The sequence below is a fragment of the Euleptes europaea genome, chromosome 6 (assembly GCF_029931775.1).
Source record: "Euleptes europaea isolate rEulEur1 chromosome 6, rEulEur1.hap1, whole genome shotgun sequence".
Lineage (NCBI taxonomy): Eukaryota > Metazoa > Chordata > Lepidosauria > Squamata > Sphaerodactylidae > Euleptes > Euleptes europaea.
Genome location: NC_079317.1, coordinates 15,732,501 through 15,751,935, shown reverse-complemented (window position 1 = coordinate 15,751,935; position 19,435 = coordinate 15,732,501). Strand labels below are relative to the sequence as shown.

The 19,435-nt window shown below is 43.9% G+C and overlaps 1 protein-coding gene and 1 non-coding gene across 2 annotated transcripts in view; both read left to right on the top strand.

Annotated features, from left to right (window-relative positions):
• The window catches only part of TDRD9 (tudor domain containing 9), a 96,379-nt gene that overhangs the window by 35,155 nt on the left and 41,789 nt on the right, over positions 1-19,435 (top strand). The window contains exons 9-13 of the mRNA XM_056851249.1: positions 760-863; positions 8,753-8,814; positions 10,253-10,307; positions 11,996-12,080; positions 12,410-12,467. Coding sequence (XP_056707227.1) covers positions 760-863; positions 8,753-8,814; positions 10,253-10,307; positions 11,996-12,080; positions 12,410-12,467 — 364 coding nt within the window. The remainder of the gene's footprint in view (positions 1-759; positions 864-8,752; positions 8,815-10,252; positions 10,308-11,995; positions 12,081-12,409; positions 12,468-19,435) is intronic.
• TRNAP-GGG (transfer RNA proline (anticodon GGG)) lies at positions 5,248-5,319 on the top strand. Its single transcript has one exon. It is a non-coding gene; the product is annotated as a tRNA-Pro (tRNA).

Here is a 19,435-nt window from a genome sequence, read left to right as displayed (position 1 = left end):
GACACATGGGTATTTCTCCATGTTTTAGCCAGTATATTTTTATTTTATCCTGCCTTTCCTCTAAGAATAGGCTGTATAGTTCTTCCTTCCTTGTTTTACTGTGCTGTGAGTTGCCCCAGGTCATCCAGCAGACTTCCATGGCCCACTTGGGGATTTAAGCCTGGGTCTCCCAGATCCCAGTCCAACATTCCAACCTTGACACCACACTGGCTCTTAATCCCTGGGAAGAAATGCTGCATTTGGAAAGTGTTGGGAGTTTAATTGGCCATAAAATATACTCTGCAGCTGTTCTGTCTTCTGAATATTGGTGGAAAATTTTGCTGTATAGCAGATAGGCCATTCAAATAGCCACACTGATGTGATGTGAAATCTCTTTAGCTTGTTGAGAGCCAGTGGGTTGTAGTGGTTAAGAACGGTGGACTCTAATCTGGAGAACCGGGTTTGGTTCCCCACTCCTACACATGAAGCCTGCTGGGTGACCTTGGGCTAGTCACAGAACTCTCTCAACCCCACCTACCTCACAAGGTACCTGTTGTGGGGAGGGAAGGTGAATGTAAGCCGGTTTGAGCCGCCTTAAAAAGGTAGAGAAAATCGGGGTATAAAACCCAACTCTTCTACTCCATCGTACCTCCAGTTTCTTGCCTGATTTCCGTCAATCCATCTCCACGGGTCTTTGCCTGTCGCTTCTGCGTTCTGCTCATCGTGCTGGTGAAGGGCTGTGAATAACCAGTAGTTAAATGGTTTTTCTCTCCCCTCTAGATTCCCCAGCTGGTTGTCGAAGAACCAGTGATCCCTGCAGAGATGTACAAAGCTGCAATCACCCTGATCCAATGGATCGATGAGCTGGAAATGAGGGAGAGTGGGTAAGATGTTGTTAAGTGCTCCCTACTTCCGCGAATGTTAAACTGATGGAATTTGGTTGCCAGCAGGTTAGAGTTTTATGCAAGTACTGTATGGAAATCAGGGACTAGTTTGATCACAAGCAGCAGTTAAGTAGCAATCCTGTGTTCAGTCTGGCCAGTTCAAACTGCAGATGAAGAATAAAAAGTCTTTTCAGGTAGCAAACTCGCATTTCAGGGAAAGTTAATTTTCTGTGTGCAGGGAATATGTGTGTGTGCTGTGGAAGGACATATATTCATGTGATGCTCACATGCAGTCTGAAGTATTTACGCCCAGACATAGGTTTGCAACCCTTCTGCCTATCTGGCATGCCACTTAGTGTGTGGTCCAAAATGCCAGTGAACAACAGAATAAAGGGTTTTTTACCTACCTACCTACCTACCTGCTTGCGAAGAAGAAGAGTTGGTTTTTATATGCCGCCTTTCTCTACCACTTAAGGAAGAAGCAAACTGGCTTACAATCTCCTTCCCTTCCTCTCCCCACAACAGACACCTTGTGAGGTAAGTGGGGCTGAGTTCAGAGAGAACTGTGACTAGCCCAAGGTCACCCAGCTGGCTTCCTGTGTAGGAGTAGGGAAACCAACCCAGTTCATCAGATTAGAGTCTGTTGCTCATGTGGAAGAGTGGGGAATTGAACCCGGTTCTCCGGATTAGAATCCACCGCTCCTAACCACTACACCACGCTGGGACATTGTAAGAGGAGAACATCACTGAACAAATATATAAGTTGATCAGGTGACAAGCAAGCAGGCGTGTGTCAGACTGTTCCAGAGTGGCTGCAACATCTGTCCAGCACCCCTAGGATAAACATGTGCATCTCTAACATGGCAGATTCAGGTCAGGAAAATGGTGTTGGAGGGAGGCTGAACCCCCAAATGTGCTGGACCGAGCAGGGCATGACATCTGTGGGAATTGAGGAGAACCCCGGACTCTTACCTGATTGTTGCAAAACATGGGGGCCTCCACACCAACCTGTGTATTCTGCAGTGCGTGAAGAGCTGGCTTTTGCTAACCAGAAATCTATTAAGCATCCCTTCCCAGCCTGCTCCAAAACATCTCCTCTTAAATTTGGCTAAATTAAAAGCTACACAGCCTGTTCAGTTCCTATTCCAGGCAGGTAATTGTTGAGCCAGCGTGGTGTAGTGGTTAAGAGCACTGGTTTGGAGTGGTGGGCTCTGATCTGGAGAACCGGGTTCGATTCCCCACTCCTCCATATGAGTGTCAGACGCTATTCTGGTGAACTGGATTTGTTTCCCCACTCCTCCACATGAATCCAGCTGGGTGACCTTAGGCCAGTCACACTCTCTCAGCCCCATCTACCTCACAGGGTATCTTGTGGAGAGGGGAAGGGAAGGTGACTGTAAACTGATTTGATTCTTCCTCAAGTGGTATAGAAAGTCAGCATATAAAAACCAACTCTTCTTATTCTTTTTCTTCTTTTTCTTTTTCTGTTTTTCCTTTGACTTTTCCATTCCTTTTTCTTTTATAAAGCTGGTGAGGTTTTTTAAAAAAAATTAAGAATCTTCAGTTTGGTTTAAAAAACCCCACACTGGTCAGGAGTTAATGTAAGAAGTTAGGAAGAGGTCTTTGTTCAGTGCACCAAAGGATTGCGGCCTCCAAAATATATTCCTTTTCTATAAATTAAGAATTCATCTTAACGTGACTGTAAAGCCCAAATCGGGCAACACAGATCTTTGCACGCTATTTCCATTCCAAGAGTTCTGATATTTATTCCCTCCTCAGTGCTGGTTTCTGCACAACTGCTTTGAATTCTACTCTTGATGAACCAGCACTTGGATTTTACTATTCTTAAATTTTTGTTTTTGATATTTAAAATATTCTCAAGGACAGCTTGAGTGGCTCTCCTAAACCTTGCTGGATGAAAAATGTAGTGTTATTACTGCAGGGCAAAACTCTGTGTGTGCTTGAGCATAGCATGAAACCATCATAATGGACTGAGAGGTGTTTTAAAGAGATACAGCATAAAAAGTCTTCCTGTTCAGTTGGCAAAAATCAGTGCTGCTCCTTCTTGTTCCTCTGATCTGGCTTTTATGCTTAATGTCCGTGTTAGTTCAAAGTGCAGAACAGATTAAAGCAATTTGATTTGTTGCTTGCCGCAGCATTTCGTAGCGTAGCTTTTCACCTGTGTAGGCATGCACCGAAATGTAAAAGCCTAATTCTGAAATAATTTTAAATCACGGTGGCTCCTAACTAAAAATCACATTTACTGGCTTGGTGATAAAAAGGTGCATCAGGGAGAGGATAACTTATTAGAAGTATCTTTTTGGGAGTGGGGACTGTTTCATGATTACAAACAGTTCAAATGTTGGAAGGGCTTTCTTTATGTGTGTATTTTTTTTAACTTTGTGCTGGATGTCAGCAGCTGTGTTCCTGTGCTGTGACACAGAACAGCAAACAGACGAAAACCCTCGTACACAAATAATCACTTTGTATTATGAAAATGTTTGACCTTTTCGGTTGAGAAGTGTCCCCCCCCTTCCCAGACCCATGTATCTCTGACCTAATTTTTGTCAGAACAAAATGCTATAAGAAATAGCAACTGCTAAATTGGATCGCTAAACCATTCCCCCCCCTCCGATTAATCTCATTGAGAGGAAAGAATCTGTAAATGGAACAGGTTTTCAGGTTACAACTGTGAAAGTGGGGTGGTTCCTTCATGGTCTTGGTGCCGTTCTATATCTGGGACTGTGCCCCCTAAATCATATTTTTATTTGTTTTTATTTTATTCTATTTATATCCCGCCCTTTCCCGTCATGGCATAGAACCTTTCTAGATCTTAAATCACTGCTGTTTCCGTAACATGGTGATTTTTCCAGACTGTGCTAAAGGAAACCCTGAAGCCTATTGAGTATTTATGAAAAGACTGTAAGGATAGACAGGCTTCTGTGGAAGACAGCTTGCCTACTTATTACTGTTCATCCTATGGAGAAACCCGGTCGGCCTGGCCCAGTGACTCATCTGAATTTGTGCTCTACTGTATATCCCAGAATCTTCTGCAGCAAACACAAGGGTTCCATAGCAAATGGACATTGTGGAAAGGGCTCCTTGGCCCTTTTGAAGGCTACTAGTCCAGCACTTCTGTTCTGACTGAACGCTGTGTGGAGTGTAGTTGCATGTGTGCTGCAGGCTCATATGGGCTAGTGCTTGTGTCATCACCAATAAGGAGCTAAACCTTCCTGAAGCTTTACTTTAAGTGTGTGTGTTAAGTGCCATGTTGCTTCTGACTTATGGCAACCCTGTGAATGAATGACGTTCAGAACATCATGTGATTAACAGCCATGCTCAGGTCTTGCAAACTGAGGGCTGTGGCTTCTTTGATTGAGTCAAGCCGTCTCATGTTGGATCTTCCTTTTTTCCTGCTGCCTTCAACTTTTCATAGCATAATTGTCTTTTTCAATTACTCTTCTCATAATGAGACCAAAGTACAATAGTCTCACATCTTAGCCTTTAGTCATAGTTTAAATGTAGTTCAGAATAATATTTGAATAAATTCTGAGCTCTGGTCATAGTTAGCATCCAAGGCATTCTGGGTGCTGTGTAAAGCACTAGCTTGTTGTCTTAAAATAATCCTGTGTGGTAGGTTCGTCTGAGAAATGGTAACTTGCCTTCGATCATCCAGAGACTTTCATAGTCGAGTGGGCATCTGGACTATACTGCACTAATTTCCCAGAGTAATGCTCCCATTATTTTTCAGTCCATTTGGTCTGTAGCTTTATGAAGTCTTTGCACATCTTCCCTGATCACATTTCCTATTTTTTTAAAACAAAAAACAAAAAAACAAATCCAGTGCTTTATATATATCAAGCCTTACTTCCTCCCATTAGTAATTTTTTAAAAATGTAGCATTTGTTCTAACTCTGTGCCTGTGCTATGAAATGTAAAGTTTATACATTAAATTAAACATTTTTGCTTCTGAACTACCTCAATTACAGCATAAGGGAGACTATATCAGTAGTATTTTGTGTCATTCTCTGTTAGTTCCTGAGAAGTGAAAGGTCTCTGTTTGCAGTTCTCGAAACTGATTTATTTTGTACTGCGGTATAATGAGGCCTGCTGTAGTTTCTCTTCAGGAAGCCCTCAGAAAGGGTCATAATTGGAAAATATTTCTTGTCAGAGAGATTTAGCTTCATAATTTGTCAGAATGGAGTTTTGTGTCCTATTAAAACCAGCAAAAAGGATCAGATTATTTGTAAGATATATAGCCCACTGTCCTGCTTGCAAAGCACTCTGGGTGGCTTATGAAGAGAATAAAATAATATCAAATAATACAAATAATGTTAATCAAAATAATAATTTTAAAATTATACGGTTTCCCATTGACTAAGAAGGGGCTGTGGCTCAGTGGCAGAGCATCTGCTTGGGGTGCAGAAGGTCCCAGGTTCAATTCCTGGCATCTCCAGTTAAAGGGACTAGGCAAGTAGGTTATGTGGAAGACCTCTGCCTGAGACCCTGGAGAGCCGCTGCCTGTCTGGGTAGACAATACTGACTTTGATGGGCCAAGGGTCTGATTCAGTATAAGGCAGCTTCATGTGTTCATATGACAGGGTTTATAACATTAAACTCTCCAGAATGTGTTGAAACTAGAACAAGTTTTGTATTTTTTTTAACCTCAGTGTGCAATACAAAAATTAACTTGCTGGTAGGGGGGGAAGCAGCCACCCTAAGGGACTCTGACTTTGAGGCAATGACTTGGCTCCTATAATATCGAGAACTGGCGTCGTGTAGTGGTTAGAATGTCAGACTAGGATCTGGGAGTCCTAGGTTTGAATCTCCACTCTGCCCTGGAAGCTTGCTGGGTGACCTCTGTCCAGTCACAAACTCTCAGCCTAAACAACCTCACATGGTGGTAGTGAGGATAAAATGGTGAAGAGGCGAACTATGTAGATTCCTTTGGGTACCCACTGGCAAAAAAGGCAGGATATATAAAATTATGCAAGTGCAACCACACTCTTGAAAGCAACTTCCTTCCTTCCTTCCTTCCTTCCTTCCTTCCTTCCTTCCTTCCTTCCTTCCTTCCTTCCTTCCTTCCTTCCTTCCTCCCTCCCTCCCTCCCTCCCTCCCTCCCTCCCTCCCTCCCTCCCTCTCCCATAATGCCTCCCTTGGGTTAGTGGACCCCTGCGGAGTATGAATAGTGGGTCTCCAGTAGGAGGAGGCCAGAATCAACAAAACGTCCTCAGCTTCTGTGAGTGGAACTTCCTAACCGTGAGGTGTTTTTTAAAAAGATCATTTATACCTCACGTTTCTCCCCAGTGGGGACCCAAAGTGGCTCTTATCCTCACAACAGCCCCGTGAGTCAGGTTAGGCTGTGCGTATGTGACTGGGCCAGGGTCACATCTAAACCAGAGTGAGGATTTGAACCTGGGTGTCCCAGATCTGAGTCCAGCACTCTAACCTCGACACCACGCTGGCTCTGATCACACTGGCTTTGCTTTTGCCCTTTCTGTGCAGCCTGTCAACTCTAATGTCCTTGAGGCAGTGTTACAAGCTCAAAACAGCACAGTCATCAAGAACAATCTAGACCAGAGTATTGAACTCATTTGTTACGAGAGCCGGCTGTGACATAAATGTCACTTGGATATGGATATGTCTCACCAGCACAGATCAGGATGAGCGGGGGGGGGGGGGTGGCTACCTCAGCTGGCTAGTGCAGGGGTGTCAAACATAAGGCCCGTGGGCCGGATCCGGCCCCCTGAGATCTCTTATCTGGCCCGTGAGCCAGTTGAAAGACTCAGGTAGTAGGTGATGTGAGAAACCTCAGCCTGAGACCCTGGAGAGCTGCTGCCATTCTGAGTAGACAATACTGACAGATGGACCAATGGACTGATATGGTGACTTCATGTGGTCATTTGTCATCTGGAGACCAAGCCCTATGAGGAAAGGCTGAGGGAGTTGGGAATGTTCAGTCTGGAGAAGAGGGAGAATCATGATTGCTCTCTTTAAGTATTTGAAGGGCTGTCACTTAGAGGAAGGCAGGGAGCTGTTCTTGTTGGGAGCAGAGGATAGGACTCGCAATAATGGCATTAAATTGTAGGTAGAGAGGTACCAGCTGGATATTAGGGGAAATTTTTTTTACTGTAAGGCCAACTTTTCACGGATGATTTTGATGCTTTCTTGCCGTGGAGCAAAAAAAAAAAGCGATTTAATTGTTTTTTCATGGCCGCGATTTATCCCCGTCAATCCAGATGTAGTTTTGGTTTTTCATGGGAACAAAGCACGCTGTATTCGACAACGGTTTGGTCTGTCCCCTTTGCTGGAGGCCTCCCCTTCCAGCAAACTCATTGTTTATGCCCGCCCCCAACTCTGGCCAGCAGATTACCTCTTGCGGTTCATCTCTGTAGGCACGGCCCCAGTGCAAAAAACAAGTACCAGTCCCTCTGGTCTCCTACATTTTTCTTCCACCCTCTCTCTGTTCTGATTTTGGAACAGTCAGATTCCAATGGGGGGGGGGGAGGAGAGCAAGGCAGTGCTCTCCTCAAAGCTGCCCTCTATTTTCTATAAGTGTGGAAATCATTGCCCTTTAATGTCAGGCAGGATTTGTGGGGAGGGGCAGGAATTGCATCCATGTGCCCCAGAGAAGTGTTTAGCTGAAAGTGGTAACGTAGCAGTTCCAGCCTGTGCCAATGGCACTTCCCTGCGAGTAAGATGTATTGAAAGACATCAGGCTTACTTCTGAGTAGACCAGGTTGGGGATGCAAAGGATGCATGGGGGGGAGAGGAAAAAAGGCCCCTGGCTTGCGCGCCGGCCCCGATCCGGCCCCAATCCGGCCCCAGTACATCATGAGAGAGAGTAGAGAGGACTCCTGGCCGGCATGCCGGTCCTGATCCAGCCCATGTGCATGGGGGGGGGGGAGAGGAAAGAAGGCCCCTGGCTTGAACACCAGCCCCGATCCGGCCCCAGTGCCTCATGAGAGAGAGGAGAGAGGGCTTGTGGCCCCGCTGGCCTCCCCCTGGGGCCGTCCGTCCGGCGTCCCCCTGGGCTTGGAGGTGTGGGCCTGGCTCCAAGCCCATCCCGAGCAAGGGGTGGGGAAGGCGTGCTGCCTGCCCGCCCGCCTGCCTCCGGGATGGAGGGAGGGAGAGAAGTTCCACAATTCCAGGCAGGCAGGCAGCAAAAGGGGCAGTATTCTTGTCCAAGCGCGAAACTCCCCCGGCCAATCGCCGTTCGTGGGGGAGGAGAAATTAGCTGGCAAGGGCAGGGACGATTGATCCGAACCAAAGAACCAAGGAATTTTTTTTCATGGAGATCTGCGCCAAAAACCGTGTAGCAAAATTAATAAACCCACCAAAACAGGTTTGACTTGACACGGGGATGAAGCAGTTTTCCCCCTCAAATTTGAAGCAGTCATGAAAAATCAAAAATTAGCATGTGGCAAAACAAAAGTGAAACCGCGGGAAACCGTGAAAAAATGACCTAAGAGTTGTTCAACAGTGGAATCGGCTACTTAGGGAGGTGGAAAGCTCCCCCTCCCTGGCAGTCTTTAATCAGAGGCTGGACAAGCACTTGTCAGGGATGCTCTAGGCTGATCCTGCATTAAGCAGGGGGTTGGACTAGATGGCCCCTTCCAACGCTATGATTCTGTGATCTACGGGCTGTGTTTTTCTGGTTTGGACCAGGTATAAGCATTCATGTCGTAAGTAGTCACAGGAGAAAGAACTGTGGAGTAAGTATCCTTCTCCTACTGGCAAGGTTATAGGAGGCTTCTTTCAAAGTGATGTTTGTGATTTGTTCACTTAACAGAATAATTGTAACCGGATGTTTGCTAGTGACTATAGCTGATCTGTTCTCTAAGCAATGTAGCATGAAACTAATGCAAGATGTAACTTTTGAATATCAGGATGGAAAAACGTTGTTTGGATCTTATGTCGGAGCGCGGCAGTGTGTTGGTGTTCTTACCAGGTGAGTTCTGAAACTTTTTCCCCCTGGCAGCCGACTATGTGCTTTTATTAAAATGTCCACTTCAGTATAGTTACTCTTGCATATGCTTCAGGGCTTGAAAAAGGAAACATAAGATTTCAGGCTGAGAACCCAGTTAAGCTGTCATGGTTTGCGTGTGCTGAGACCTTGGAATTTTCTTCTGTGCAAGAAGTGATGTGAATATTAATCCCCATGGTCAATAGAACACTTCTGGATTAGCCAGAATAATAGATGTATTTTTTGCTGGCTGCCGTTTGACATTATGGATTAGAGAAAACTTCTTGGGCCTGGATTAATAAGAAAAACTTATGTATGAATTTAAATATTTCTATCCGTCCTTTCCATGTGGCTCAAAGGGGCTTACAAAATCAATCAAAAACATTCCAATCTAAGACGTATAAAATAAAACCTCAGATAACCTCCCCACCCCATATAGGCAGAGTCCCACTGGATGAGATCACCTAGTTCAGCATCCTGTTTCTCCCAGTGGCCGAAAGCCCCCCCCCCCCGCATTGTCCCCCCAGCATTGGTGTTCAGAGGTATGCTGCCTCTGAACATCACAGTCCCATTGATTCATCATGGCAGCTACCCACTGATGGACCTATGCTTCATGCACATGTCTGATCCCTATTTAAAGCCACCTAAGATAGCAGTTGTTGCTTCGTCCACTGAGCGAGTTTTACAAGTTAAACAGTGTGTGGAAAAAGTACTTTCCTTTCACCTGTCACAGATTTACCATCTGTAAATTTCATTGTGCCTTGGAGTTATGCATGACTTTTCTGTCCATTAGAGATGATCTCGCTGCCAGCCCTCACAAATCCCGGGACTTCCCTTCTTCTGTTAACACGATTCTTCCCTCTTCCTGTAAATTTCATTTTAGTATTTTGGTTAGGAGAAAGTTCGGTCTACATCAGGAAAAAGATAACAACAGACTATTATTTGTATTGCACATGGCTTCTCAAGAGGCTTCTTGCTAGTCACGAAGACCAACATTTGATGTCCTTAACTAATTTTGTAAATGACTTCATGTGTGTGACCTCTCCCGCCAACTAAATTTCAATATGGCTGTCCACATTGCTGGCTTCTCTCCCCCCCCCCCTTTTAAGGTGTAGTGAACAATGGATTTATGCCAACTGTGTGAGAGTTGAATAAAATGGTGCTACAGGTAACACAATCCTGATAGCAGAGATGGGAAATGCAAATGTAAGCCATCATTCAGACATTTTGCTGGAGTGTCAAGGCAACAAGTTCTGTAGCACCAACTAGGGGACAACTGAATGTTTGTAGAGGGATAATTGCTTGTGCTCAGAGCATCTCCCAGTTGACTGTAATGACTTATTCTTTTTTTTTTAGTAGCTCAGAATAAATGTGAGATGTTTAGCTACTCAAATAAATTGTTTTTCCTCCCCAAATCCTCTAGGTTTGGCAGAAATAAACTACATGCATGAACTGCTTACAGATATGGTCCATAAAAGGTGAGTTGGAATCTGTTTTAGGCTTGGAGCAGTGATCCTAATCCAGTAGAACTAGAAAGGGGGTCTCTCTTTTCTTGCGTGCCCTACAGTAACCAAGCTCAATAGAATGGGTGGGATGAAATTGGCGGAAGGGGGTAAGATGGTCTTGACATAATTTTGCAGAAATGGTTTTGGGAGAGGTCAGGGCCCAGTTGTTTGTTTCCAGGATCGATTCAAAGGGCTGACTCTAACTTTTAAAGCTCATGCTTCCAGAGTACCTGAAAACCACTTTTGTACATATGTTTCTGCCTGGATTCTGCCATCTTCCAAGGAGGTTTTGCTACAGAAACCCAAGCTGTTCCAAGAACAGTTAGAGCGGTTCCTCAGTGGAACAGGCTTCCTCGGGAGGTTGTGGGCTCTCCTTTGGAGGTTTTTTAGCAGAGGCTAGATAGCCATCGTACAACAATGCTGATTCTGTGAACTTCGGCAGATCATGAGAGGGAGGGCGGGAAGGGTTGCATTAGTGTTTGGCTCTCGTGGTCCTTTCTTACATGCCCAGGATTATGCCAATGGCCGCTTTGGGTCAGGAAGCAATTTTCCTCCAGGCCAGATTGGCCAGGGATCCTGGAGGGTTTCTTTTTGCCATGTTCTGGACATGGAGTAGGGGTCACTGAGGGTGTGTGTGTGTGGGGGAAGGTAGTTGTGAATTTCCTGCATTGCACAGGGGGTTGGACTAGATGACCCCAGTGAACCTTTCCAATTCTATGATTCTGTGAACACTTAGTGGGGACTCATGGGAAGGCCTTTTTGAAATTCTGCTGCCTCCAAACTGTATAGTTCCCTTCCCCAGGAGATTTATTTTGTCCAATCTTTGTATACCTTCTGGCGCTTAAAAAAATTGTATATTTAAAGTAATAAACAGCTGTTGTGCTAGTATGTTTCTCTAACCTTATTCACTCTTCGGAAGGAGCACGGGCTATACCTTTAGATTCTCTACAAAATGAACAAATAAATATCTCGCTTCCCTTCCTGTTTCTCATTTTACCCTCTATCAACTTCCTATAGCAAGTTAGCACTACTTGTTGAATATGTTATGTTTTAAAATGGTCTAACATAGATAGCTCAGGCCAGCCTGATCATACCAGATCTCAGAAGCTAAGCAGGGCCAGCCCTGGTTAGTATTTGGATGGGAGACCACCAAGCAATACCAGGGGTGTGACGCAGAAGCAGGCAATGGCAAACCACCTCTAAACGTCTTGGGCCTTGAAACCCCCCCGGGGTTGCGATTTGACGGCAAAAAAAATAAAAAAATCCCAGAACACTTCATGATGATTTACCCTACCTTCCTGCAGACGTTTAAAGAAAGATATTTTGAACCGTAGTATCATTTAAAACATATTTTCCAAGTTCCTCATTTCTGCTATAAATATGCTTGCCTTCTGGTGTTGTTACCTGAACATGCCCAAAACAGTTTTAAATAGGTGCATCAGCCAGCACCCTACTTTCTCCACTGTGTGTGTTAAGACCTATCTTTTCCTAAAGGCCTTCAAGCAACATTTATTTATTTACCTATATTTTATTTGCCTGTTACTATCTTACTGTGATTTTAGGGCTGCAATCTTTATTTTTCTGTCAGCTGCTTCGGGAATGCCTTTTAACATACCAATGTGCCGAAATAAAGACAGAGTTTCTCGACTTCCTTTCCGTAGGTTACAAGTATATCCGCTCCATTCCAGTGTCACTCTGGAAGAACAGAATAACGTGTTTTTGGCTCCGGTTCCTGGTTACCGGAAAGTGAGTTTTTTGTAACAGTTCAAGTGGCGTTCTGGCAGGTGGGTGGGTTGGAGGGGCAGCTGGGGGCGGAGCATGAAGTGGTGTGTGCACGATATTGTTTGGGGGACGGGGAAGAGGCAAGACCACCAGCAGTTACGCCAAGAAAAGCTGTAAGAAAATAAAGGTCAGACTGTCTGCCCAATCCTGCATTCTCTTCCCACCCCCTTAGAAATGCAGATAGCTTTTTAAATGGTCAGTGTTTATGTTTGCTTGTGTGTTTACTGGAGTCCACAATTAAGGAACTTTTCTTTCCTTGTACATTTTTAATTTTATTTCAATCCTTCTTGTAGATCCTTCTGTCTACAAACATAGCTGAGAGCTCTGTAACTGTTCCAGATATAAAGTATGGTGAGCATTTATATAACATTAATGGAAATACTTTTTTTCATTGCTTGCTCTGCTTTTATTTTATCACGTATTGATTTGCCAGTATTTAAACCCTTCATTACACAGGCTTTTCTAGTAGTAATTTTGGAAAATACGGTTCCTGGGGTCCTCTCTATTACGAAGGCCGGCAATGATGCAGATTGAATTTTTCTCATAACTCTCTCCCTGGCCACATATAGAGTTATAACAGAATGTACTTATTGCAAAAAAAAAAAAGGGGGGGGGAATTGCCCCAAGGAAACTCATTCTGTACTGAGAGTTTTTTATTTATGGCTTTTAGCAATAACTGTTCAGATGAAATTATGCATAGTATTTTAATTTGCTGTGATTCATGCAATTTGCGTAATTCTCCATGCCATGCTTGGGGGGTTTGCTTTGGCAGATACTAAAGGAGTAGAGGTCAGAAAAAGAGGAATGACAGGCAGCTCTTACGACCTCTTTTACAAAGCTGGGAGGCGTAGGGAGGGACGAGGCCCTTGAAAATCTTGCCACTATAGCAAGAGAACCAGTGTTGTATAGTGGTTATAGTGGTCAGACTAGGATCTAGGACAGGGCTTCGTAAACGTTTTCCACTCGCAACCCCTTTTCTCCCGAGAAAGTTTTACGCGACCCTGGGAGTATAGGTATATACAATAGGTATGCAAATCAAACATGTACTGATCATAAACCATGAAGAAATTTATTTTAAAACAATTCTTTTACTGTTGCCCAATTTTCTCGACCCCCACATTCAGTTATGCGACCCCATATGGGGTCGCGACCCACAGTTTAAGAAGCTTTGATCTAGGAGGCTCAGGTTCGAATCCCCACTCTGTGATAAAAGCTTGCTGGGTGACTTTGGATTGGTCAAATACCCTTGGCCTCATCTACCTCACAGGATTGTTGTGAGGAGAAAAGGAGAATGATGTGAGCCACTTTGATTCTCCGCTGGGGAGAAAGCTGGGGTATAAATGAAGTAAATAAAAATCCACTGAGGCTTGGAGGAGCCTTTCACAAACTTGCTGCATACGTAGAAGCTTGTTCTTCTGAGGACTGAACTATATGTTCCTTTTTTAACACATTGGGTCCATGATGCTCTCAAAAATTGTGTTAGGTTTTTTTTTTTTAAAAACCAACTTTTGATGTTCGCAGAGCAGATACTTGGTCTCTGTGCCTCAGGAGTATGAACTTGGGGTTAAGCAATGGCGTTAGGCACGAAGCATCTAAACAATTATGCAAAGAGATAGAAATGTAAGATGAAGACCTTCAGGATGGCGTGGCAAAGGGAGCGCTGTGTCCCTCAGAGGAAGGAAAGAAGCTGCTCGTCACATTTTCCTATTCCCAGGCCCTTGCCTGCTGGTTGAGTATTGGGGTTGACCTTTGCGTTGGCAGCAGCCCCAGGCCTAGTTTGCAATGTTCTCATGACCTCTGGTCACAGCAGCCATGAGGCGCAAAAGGCAATTGTTGCGTGCCCTTGTCCCGATCAATTCTCAGCTGCAGGATTAAAGCGGAGCAGGCACTTCGGCGAACAGAGACAAGCTTCTCTCTCCTTGAGAGTTTATCTTTAGAAGAGTAGCTCTGCGTTGAGTCCATTTTTAGTGGCTGGGAAGTGTAGCCCGCAACAGGGTGCGGGTACCTAGTTTCTAAGGGCAAGTGACGCTAATAACGGCAGGCTTTCTTGGTCCGCAAGCTGCCTTCCCTATTCATGCAGAGAACTGGAAGAAATTATCCCGTAGTACGTTTTGTATTCCACCTTTCTTCCAAGTAACTCAGGGCAGTTTTCTTCTCCCCATTTTATCTTCACAACAGTCCAGTGAGTTTAAGTAAACTGTTGGCCCAAGGTCACTCAGCAAGTTTCATTAAAAAGTTTTCTTTGAGTATTGGTTTCCCAGATCCTAAACTGAGAGTCTAATCACTACAACACACTGGCTGCAAACTGAACCAAGGAGATCTAAGTGTATTTATTTAAAAAATACTTGTATTGCGCTTTGCTCCCATTCAGCAGGACTCAAAGCAGAATTCTGAACTCTCTGCGAATATTCTGTGTTATTCAGAATATGGCCTGCTGTATTTCTTCTGGACATAGCCAAATAAAGAGGAATAACAAGGAATGGTGCAGGGTGTCACCAGTAGCATTGCTGTTGGTGTCTCAGCACCAACCCCCCCTCCCTTTTTTGCCCATGGAGTCTAGCACTACTGTGCAGAAACGCTGAAGACATTTCCTTCTCCACCAAATCTGTTGTCACTGGTGATTCTCTGTCTACTGATTGGACAGTCAGTGCGCATTTGGAAGCATTGGACAAGAGAACCAAATGGCTCCCAACCTAGAGCCATTTTACATAATATGTGAAGCAAAAAATAAGTAATAGCAGTTAACAAAAGCAGTCTTCCTATAGAGCGGCCGGCGCAAGCGGCTCCCCTCCACACACCCTTTTTTGAATTGTTTTTAAAGGACAAGTTAAGCGATAGAATGCTATGGGGAAGGAGAACACACATGTGGAAGAGTTGGGGAACAGAACGCTAAAGAAAATGGCTCCTGGGCTGGTGTTAACTGGTGCCATTTTAAATAGTATGTGAAGGATCGGTCTCTCCCCCCCCCCCCCCCGCCGAAAATGTGTGATTTCTTTTTTTTTTTTAAGGCAATAAAATATTGCTAGCTCGCTGGAGTGCTGAAGCAATAGTTTTAGCAGATTCTCTGAATTCCCAGCTTTCATTAAAAAAAAAAAAAGCAACTCTCTATCTAGCACCTTCCCTCACAGAGATATCCTTTTTTCCTTTTTAAAAAAACGAAAGCTGGGAATTCAGAGAACCTGCTAATGCTTCAGAGATCTAGCAATATTTTATTGCTGTTTTTTTTTAAAAAAAAAGACCAGAAAGCGATGAAACCGTGACTAGATTGCAGGGAGAGATAGTGGACAAATGCCTGTGCTGTCTACTTGTGGTCAGTTTCATGGTCACACAACTTTCTGGTCAGTTTCATAGTCAGTTTCATAGCCTTGCTACAGTACTGGCAGATTCCTCAGTATTCAATCACTAATTTTGCATGTCTAAAAATTTTTTTTTTAAAGGAGTGAGGAAGTCTCAGGTGGAGGGGAGGGAGAAGCTGGGAAAGGGGCGTTGAATCAGGTGGGGAGGTTAGATATGGGCATGGGTGGGCCTTAATGGGCCGTGAGAAAAAACCCAGAACAGAGCATTTTCTCATGTTGAGTGAAGCTGACTCAGAATTGGCTTGAGGAAAAACCTTGTGGTAAAAGTACTCAAAAAAGCTAGAGAAGAGCTGAGGAAAATCAAGGCTACTTCTTTAGGGGGCAAAACATGTGCAGAAAATTAAAAAAAAGTCAAAGTAGTTTGGTGTCAAAACCAACAAAAAACCACATGTGTGGAATAGCCCAAAGAGGAACTAATGTGGGGAAGGGGATACAAAGGAAAACAAAGTGACCCCCGCAAGTCATTGCAGGGTGCCTGCTTATTCTTCCCGAATACTTGATTCCTTTTTAGTGTATTCTCCTATCTTTTCCTCTTCTTCTTGTTCAAACAAAAAGGATTCAACGTTTACACTGGTGTGACAATTGGGAGCTAATAGAACCGTCAAAGTTATGTTTGGTCTATATTCTGCCCGCACACACTCTTCTGCAGTAACCTCAAAATGTTTTCAGATAGGTTAATGACTAGCCTGATCTCGTCAGATCGAAGGCTAAATGGGGACAACCCTGATTAGTACTTGGATGGAAGACCACATAGAAAGTCTGCGATTGCTAAGCAGAGGAAAGCAGTGGCAAACCACCTCTAAATGTCTCTTGCCTTGAAAACCTTACAGGGTCGCCACAAGTCAGCTGCTACTTGACAGCCCTTTCCGCCACCAGTATTCCAAAACTGTACATCAGATTCAGTTCTTGTCAGCCTCTTCAGTTTGTGCTTTTCCTCTTTAAATATTCTGCTGGGGTTGCCGCCTACCCCTTTTTAATGTTGTCTTTCATGAGCTTGAATGATAATAGATGGCTGGATTGGCCTTTGATGGATTCCCCCACCCCCTCTCTCACACACACATATATGCGGCTCTCTGATTGTCCCTTCGATGTTACCAGCTCCTGACCCTTGTCTGAATTCTGGCTCCTGTTGAGGAATGGCCCAGAGATAAAAGAGAATATCACCTCAATCACATTGTTTTTCGACACGCTTTAGGTAGGCAGGCATCAGCAGAAGCTTTTTGGGTGCTGGAAAGGCTCTTGAGGACATATTTTTGCATGAGGATTTAGATCTGCTTTCTTCCTCCAGGAATATTTGAGATCTACTCACTTTAATTCTAGTCCCACCAACTGCCATTTTGAAGACACCAATAGAAGAGCCTCTGTGGTGGAGGAACAGAAGGCTCCCTGAACTAGCCAAAAGGAGATAATTATATTGGGAATGCAGGGTAGGGGGAGGAATTCAGATGTTATTTTTAAAATGTAAGCAGCTTTGAGGGCCTTATGGTTAAAAACTGGGATTGAAACGGAATAAATATTTGAGCTGTTACAGCTGCTTCTATACATGTAGCGGAATGAGGTGGTGGCATGGAGTCTGCCACTTCACACTTGGACTCGGGTCACATTTTTGAATATTTCCGTACATTAAAAATAAACCCAACACTCTGCAAGTAGAAAACTAGTATGAAAGGGATTCTGCTGGCCTGAGTACCCTTTCCCCGATCCTCATTTGTTTTACTAGCAAGAAGTCTTCTTTAAAAAAAATATTGGGTACAATTATGGGTATGAAAGCTGGATATTGAAGAAAGCTGATAGGAAGAAAGTAGATTCCTTTGAAACGTGGTGTTGGAGGAGAGTGTTACGGATACCGCGGACTGCCAAAAAACAAAAACAAATCAGTGGTTTCTGTTGTGCCTAGAAAAACGTTACCCCAGGTAGATCTGATCAAGGATAACGCACGAGATCAGGAATTACTTTTTACAGCTTATTCTATTTAATGGTACCAGTTTAAACAGTACAAGCTGGGATCAATTCTGTCCAGCCGAAACCCAAAGAGTCAAACTGCAGAAAGAATCACAGTCATACAGAATTGATCAAGCTTTATAGACTTCTACCAATAAGGATACATTTTCTAATTTTCCCATGGTTTCATTCTCAACAAGCAGTTTCTGCAAAGCAAAGTCTTTTGCTGAGACGCAAAGGTCCTTGTAATGAGATAATGAGCTAGCAAAGCAGAGGAAACCGGCTGTGTTTGGGATGTTGCAACATTGAGGAATGTTAGTGTATGTGGGTGCTCTATGCAACTGAATAGAAAGCAAGAAAAGAGAAGAAGGGGGGGCGGTTCTTGACATGCGTTTATCTACACGGGTGTCATGTCTAAAAGGAGGATTCCTGCACCTGTTTATGTACACGGGGTAGTTTATAGTGCCACAGGTAAAATACCTTTATTTGGGGAAGTTCAGTTCTAGATCAAATCAAGCCTGAACTGACCCTAGAAGCTAAAATGACTAAACTGAGGCTATTATATTTTGGTCACATTATGAGAAGACAAAAGTCAGTAGAAAAGACAATCATGCTAGGAAAAATTGAAGGCAGTAGGAAAAGAGGAAGACCTGATAAGGGATGGATTGACTCAATAAAGGAAGCCCTCAATTTGCAAGATCTGAGCAAGGCTGTCAAATAGGAGATTTTGGAGGCCATTGATTCATAGGGTCTCCATGAGTCGGAAGCGACTTGACAACACACACAATTAAAAATGCCATCCCCATCCTGTCCTAAAGTGGTATAGTCCATTCTGTCACCACTCGATTTTAACTTGGGTTTCCCCAGTGTGCTGCCTACTAGACTTTTCAGAAAGTGGTCCCTGGCCCAAGAAGTATTCGGCTGTCCTCAACCAGGACCCGGCTTTCCTTAGCCAGCGTGTGGTTCCATCCCTCCTTCAGACTTGACCAACGGCTGCCATGAGAGAGGGATATTTGCTCTAGTCTTACATCATTTATTCATGGAAGGTTTTGCACTGGGTTTGCCACTCTTTAGATGCACTTTTTCCCCATCCATATTCTCAAAACTCAACAATAAGCCTCCATGCAGAGTTTTGAGAATTCAGATGGGGAAAATGTGCATCTATAGAGTGACAAATCCAATGCAAAACCTTCCATGAATAAATGGCCTTAGAGTCCAGGGAACTGGGCGATTGCATGAGGGGAGATGCATGTTCAGGAAAAGCTGCCCACCGCCCTCCTCCTCCTGGTTTGCTGTCCTCTCAGTGGCTCAGTTTGTCATCTTTAAAAAAAACAACTGTTGTAACTATTTAGATCGCACAAAATTGACAAAACATTTTAGCTGTGGTGTGGAAACATCTCCTTTCCCTTTTCTTTTTTACTTTTAAATTTTTATTATTTCAAACATAAAGAAAAAGAAGAAGAGTTGGTTTTTATATGCCGACTTTCTCTACCACTTAAGGGAGACTCAAACCAGCTTACAATCACCTTCCCCTCCCCACAACAGACACCCTGTGAGGTAGGTGAGGCTGAGAGAGCTCTAACAGAGCTGTAACTTGCCCAAGGTCACCCAGCTGGCTTCGTGTGTAGGAGTGGGGAAACCAACCGGGTTCACCAGATTAGCCTCCACCAGATTAGCCTCATGTGGAAGAGTGGGGAATCAAACCCGGTTCTCCTGATCAGACTCCAACGCTCCAAACCACCGCTCTTAACCACTACACCACACACACACACACACAACATTATACTATAGACTTCATAATCATATGCATGACATTATCCCTAACCTAACTAAAACAAAATCCTTCGCATCCCTGTGAGCAAAAGTACTACATTCTGTAATATTATATCTACCCTCATACAAAATTATCCATGTAGCATTTCATTTTTAATACTTTGAATTATGTCGGCTGCTATATCAACTGCTCTAGAGTCTAGCAAGTAATTAACAATATATGTATAGTATTCTTCAATCAAAAACAAA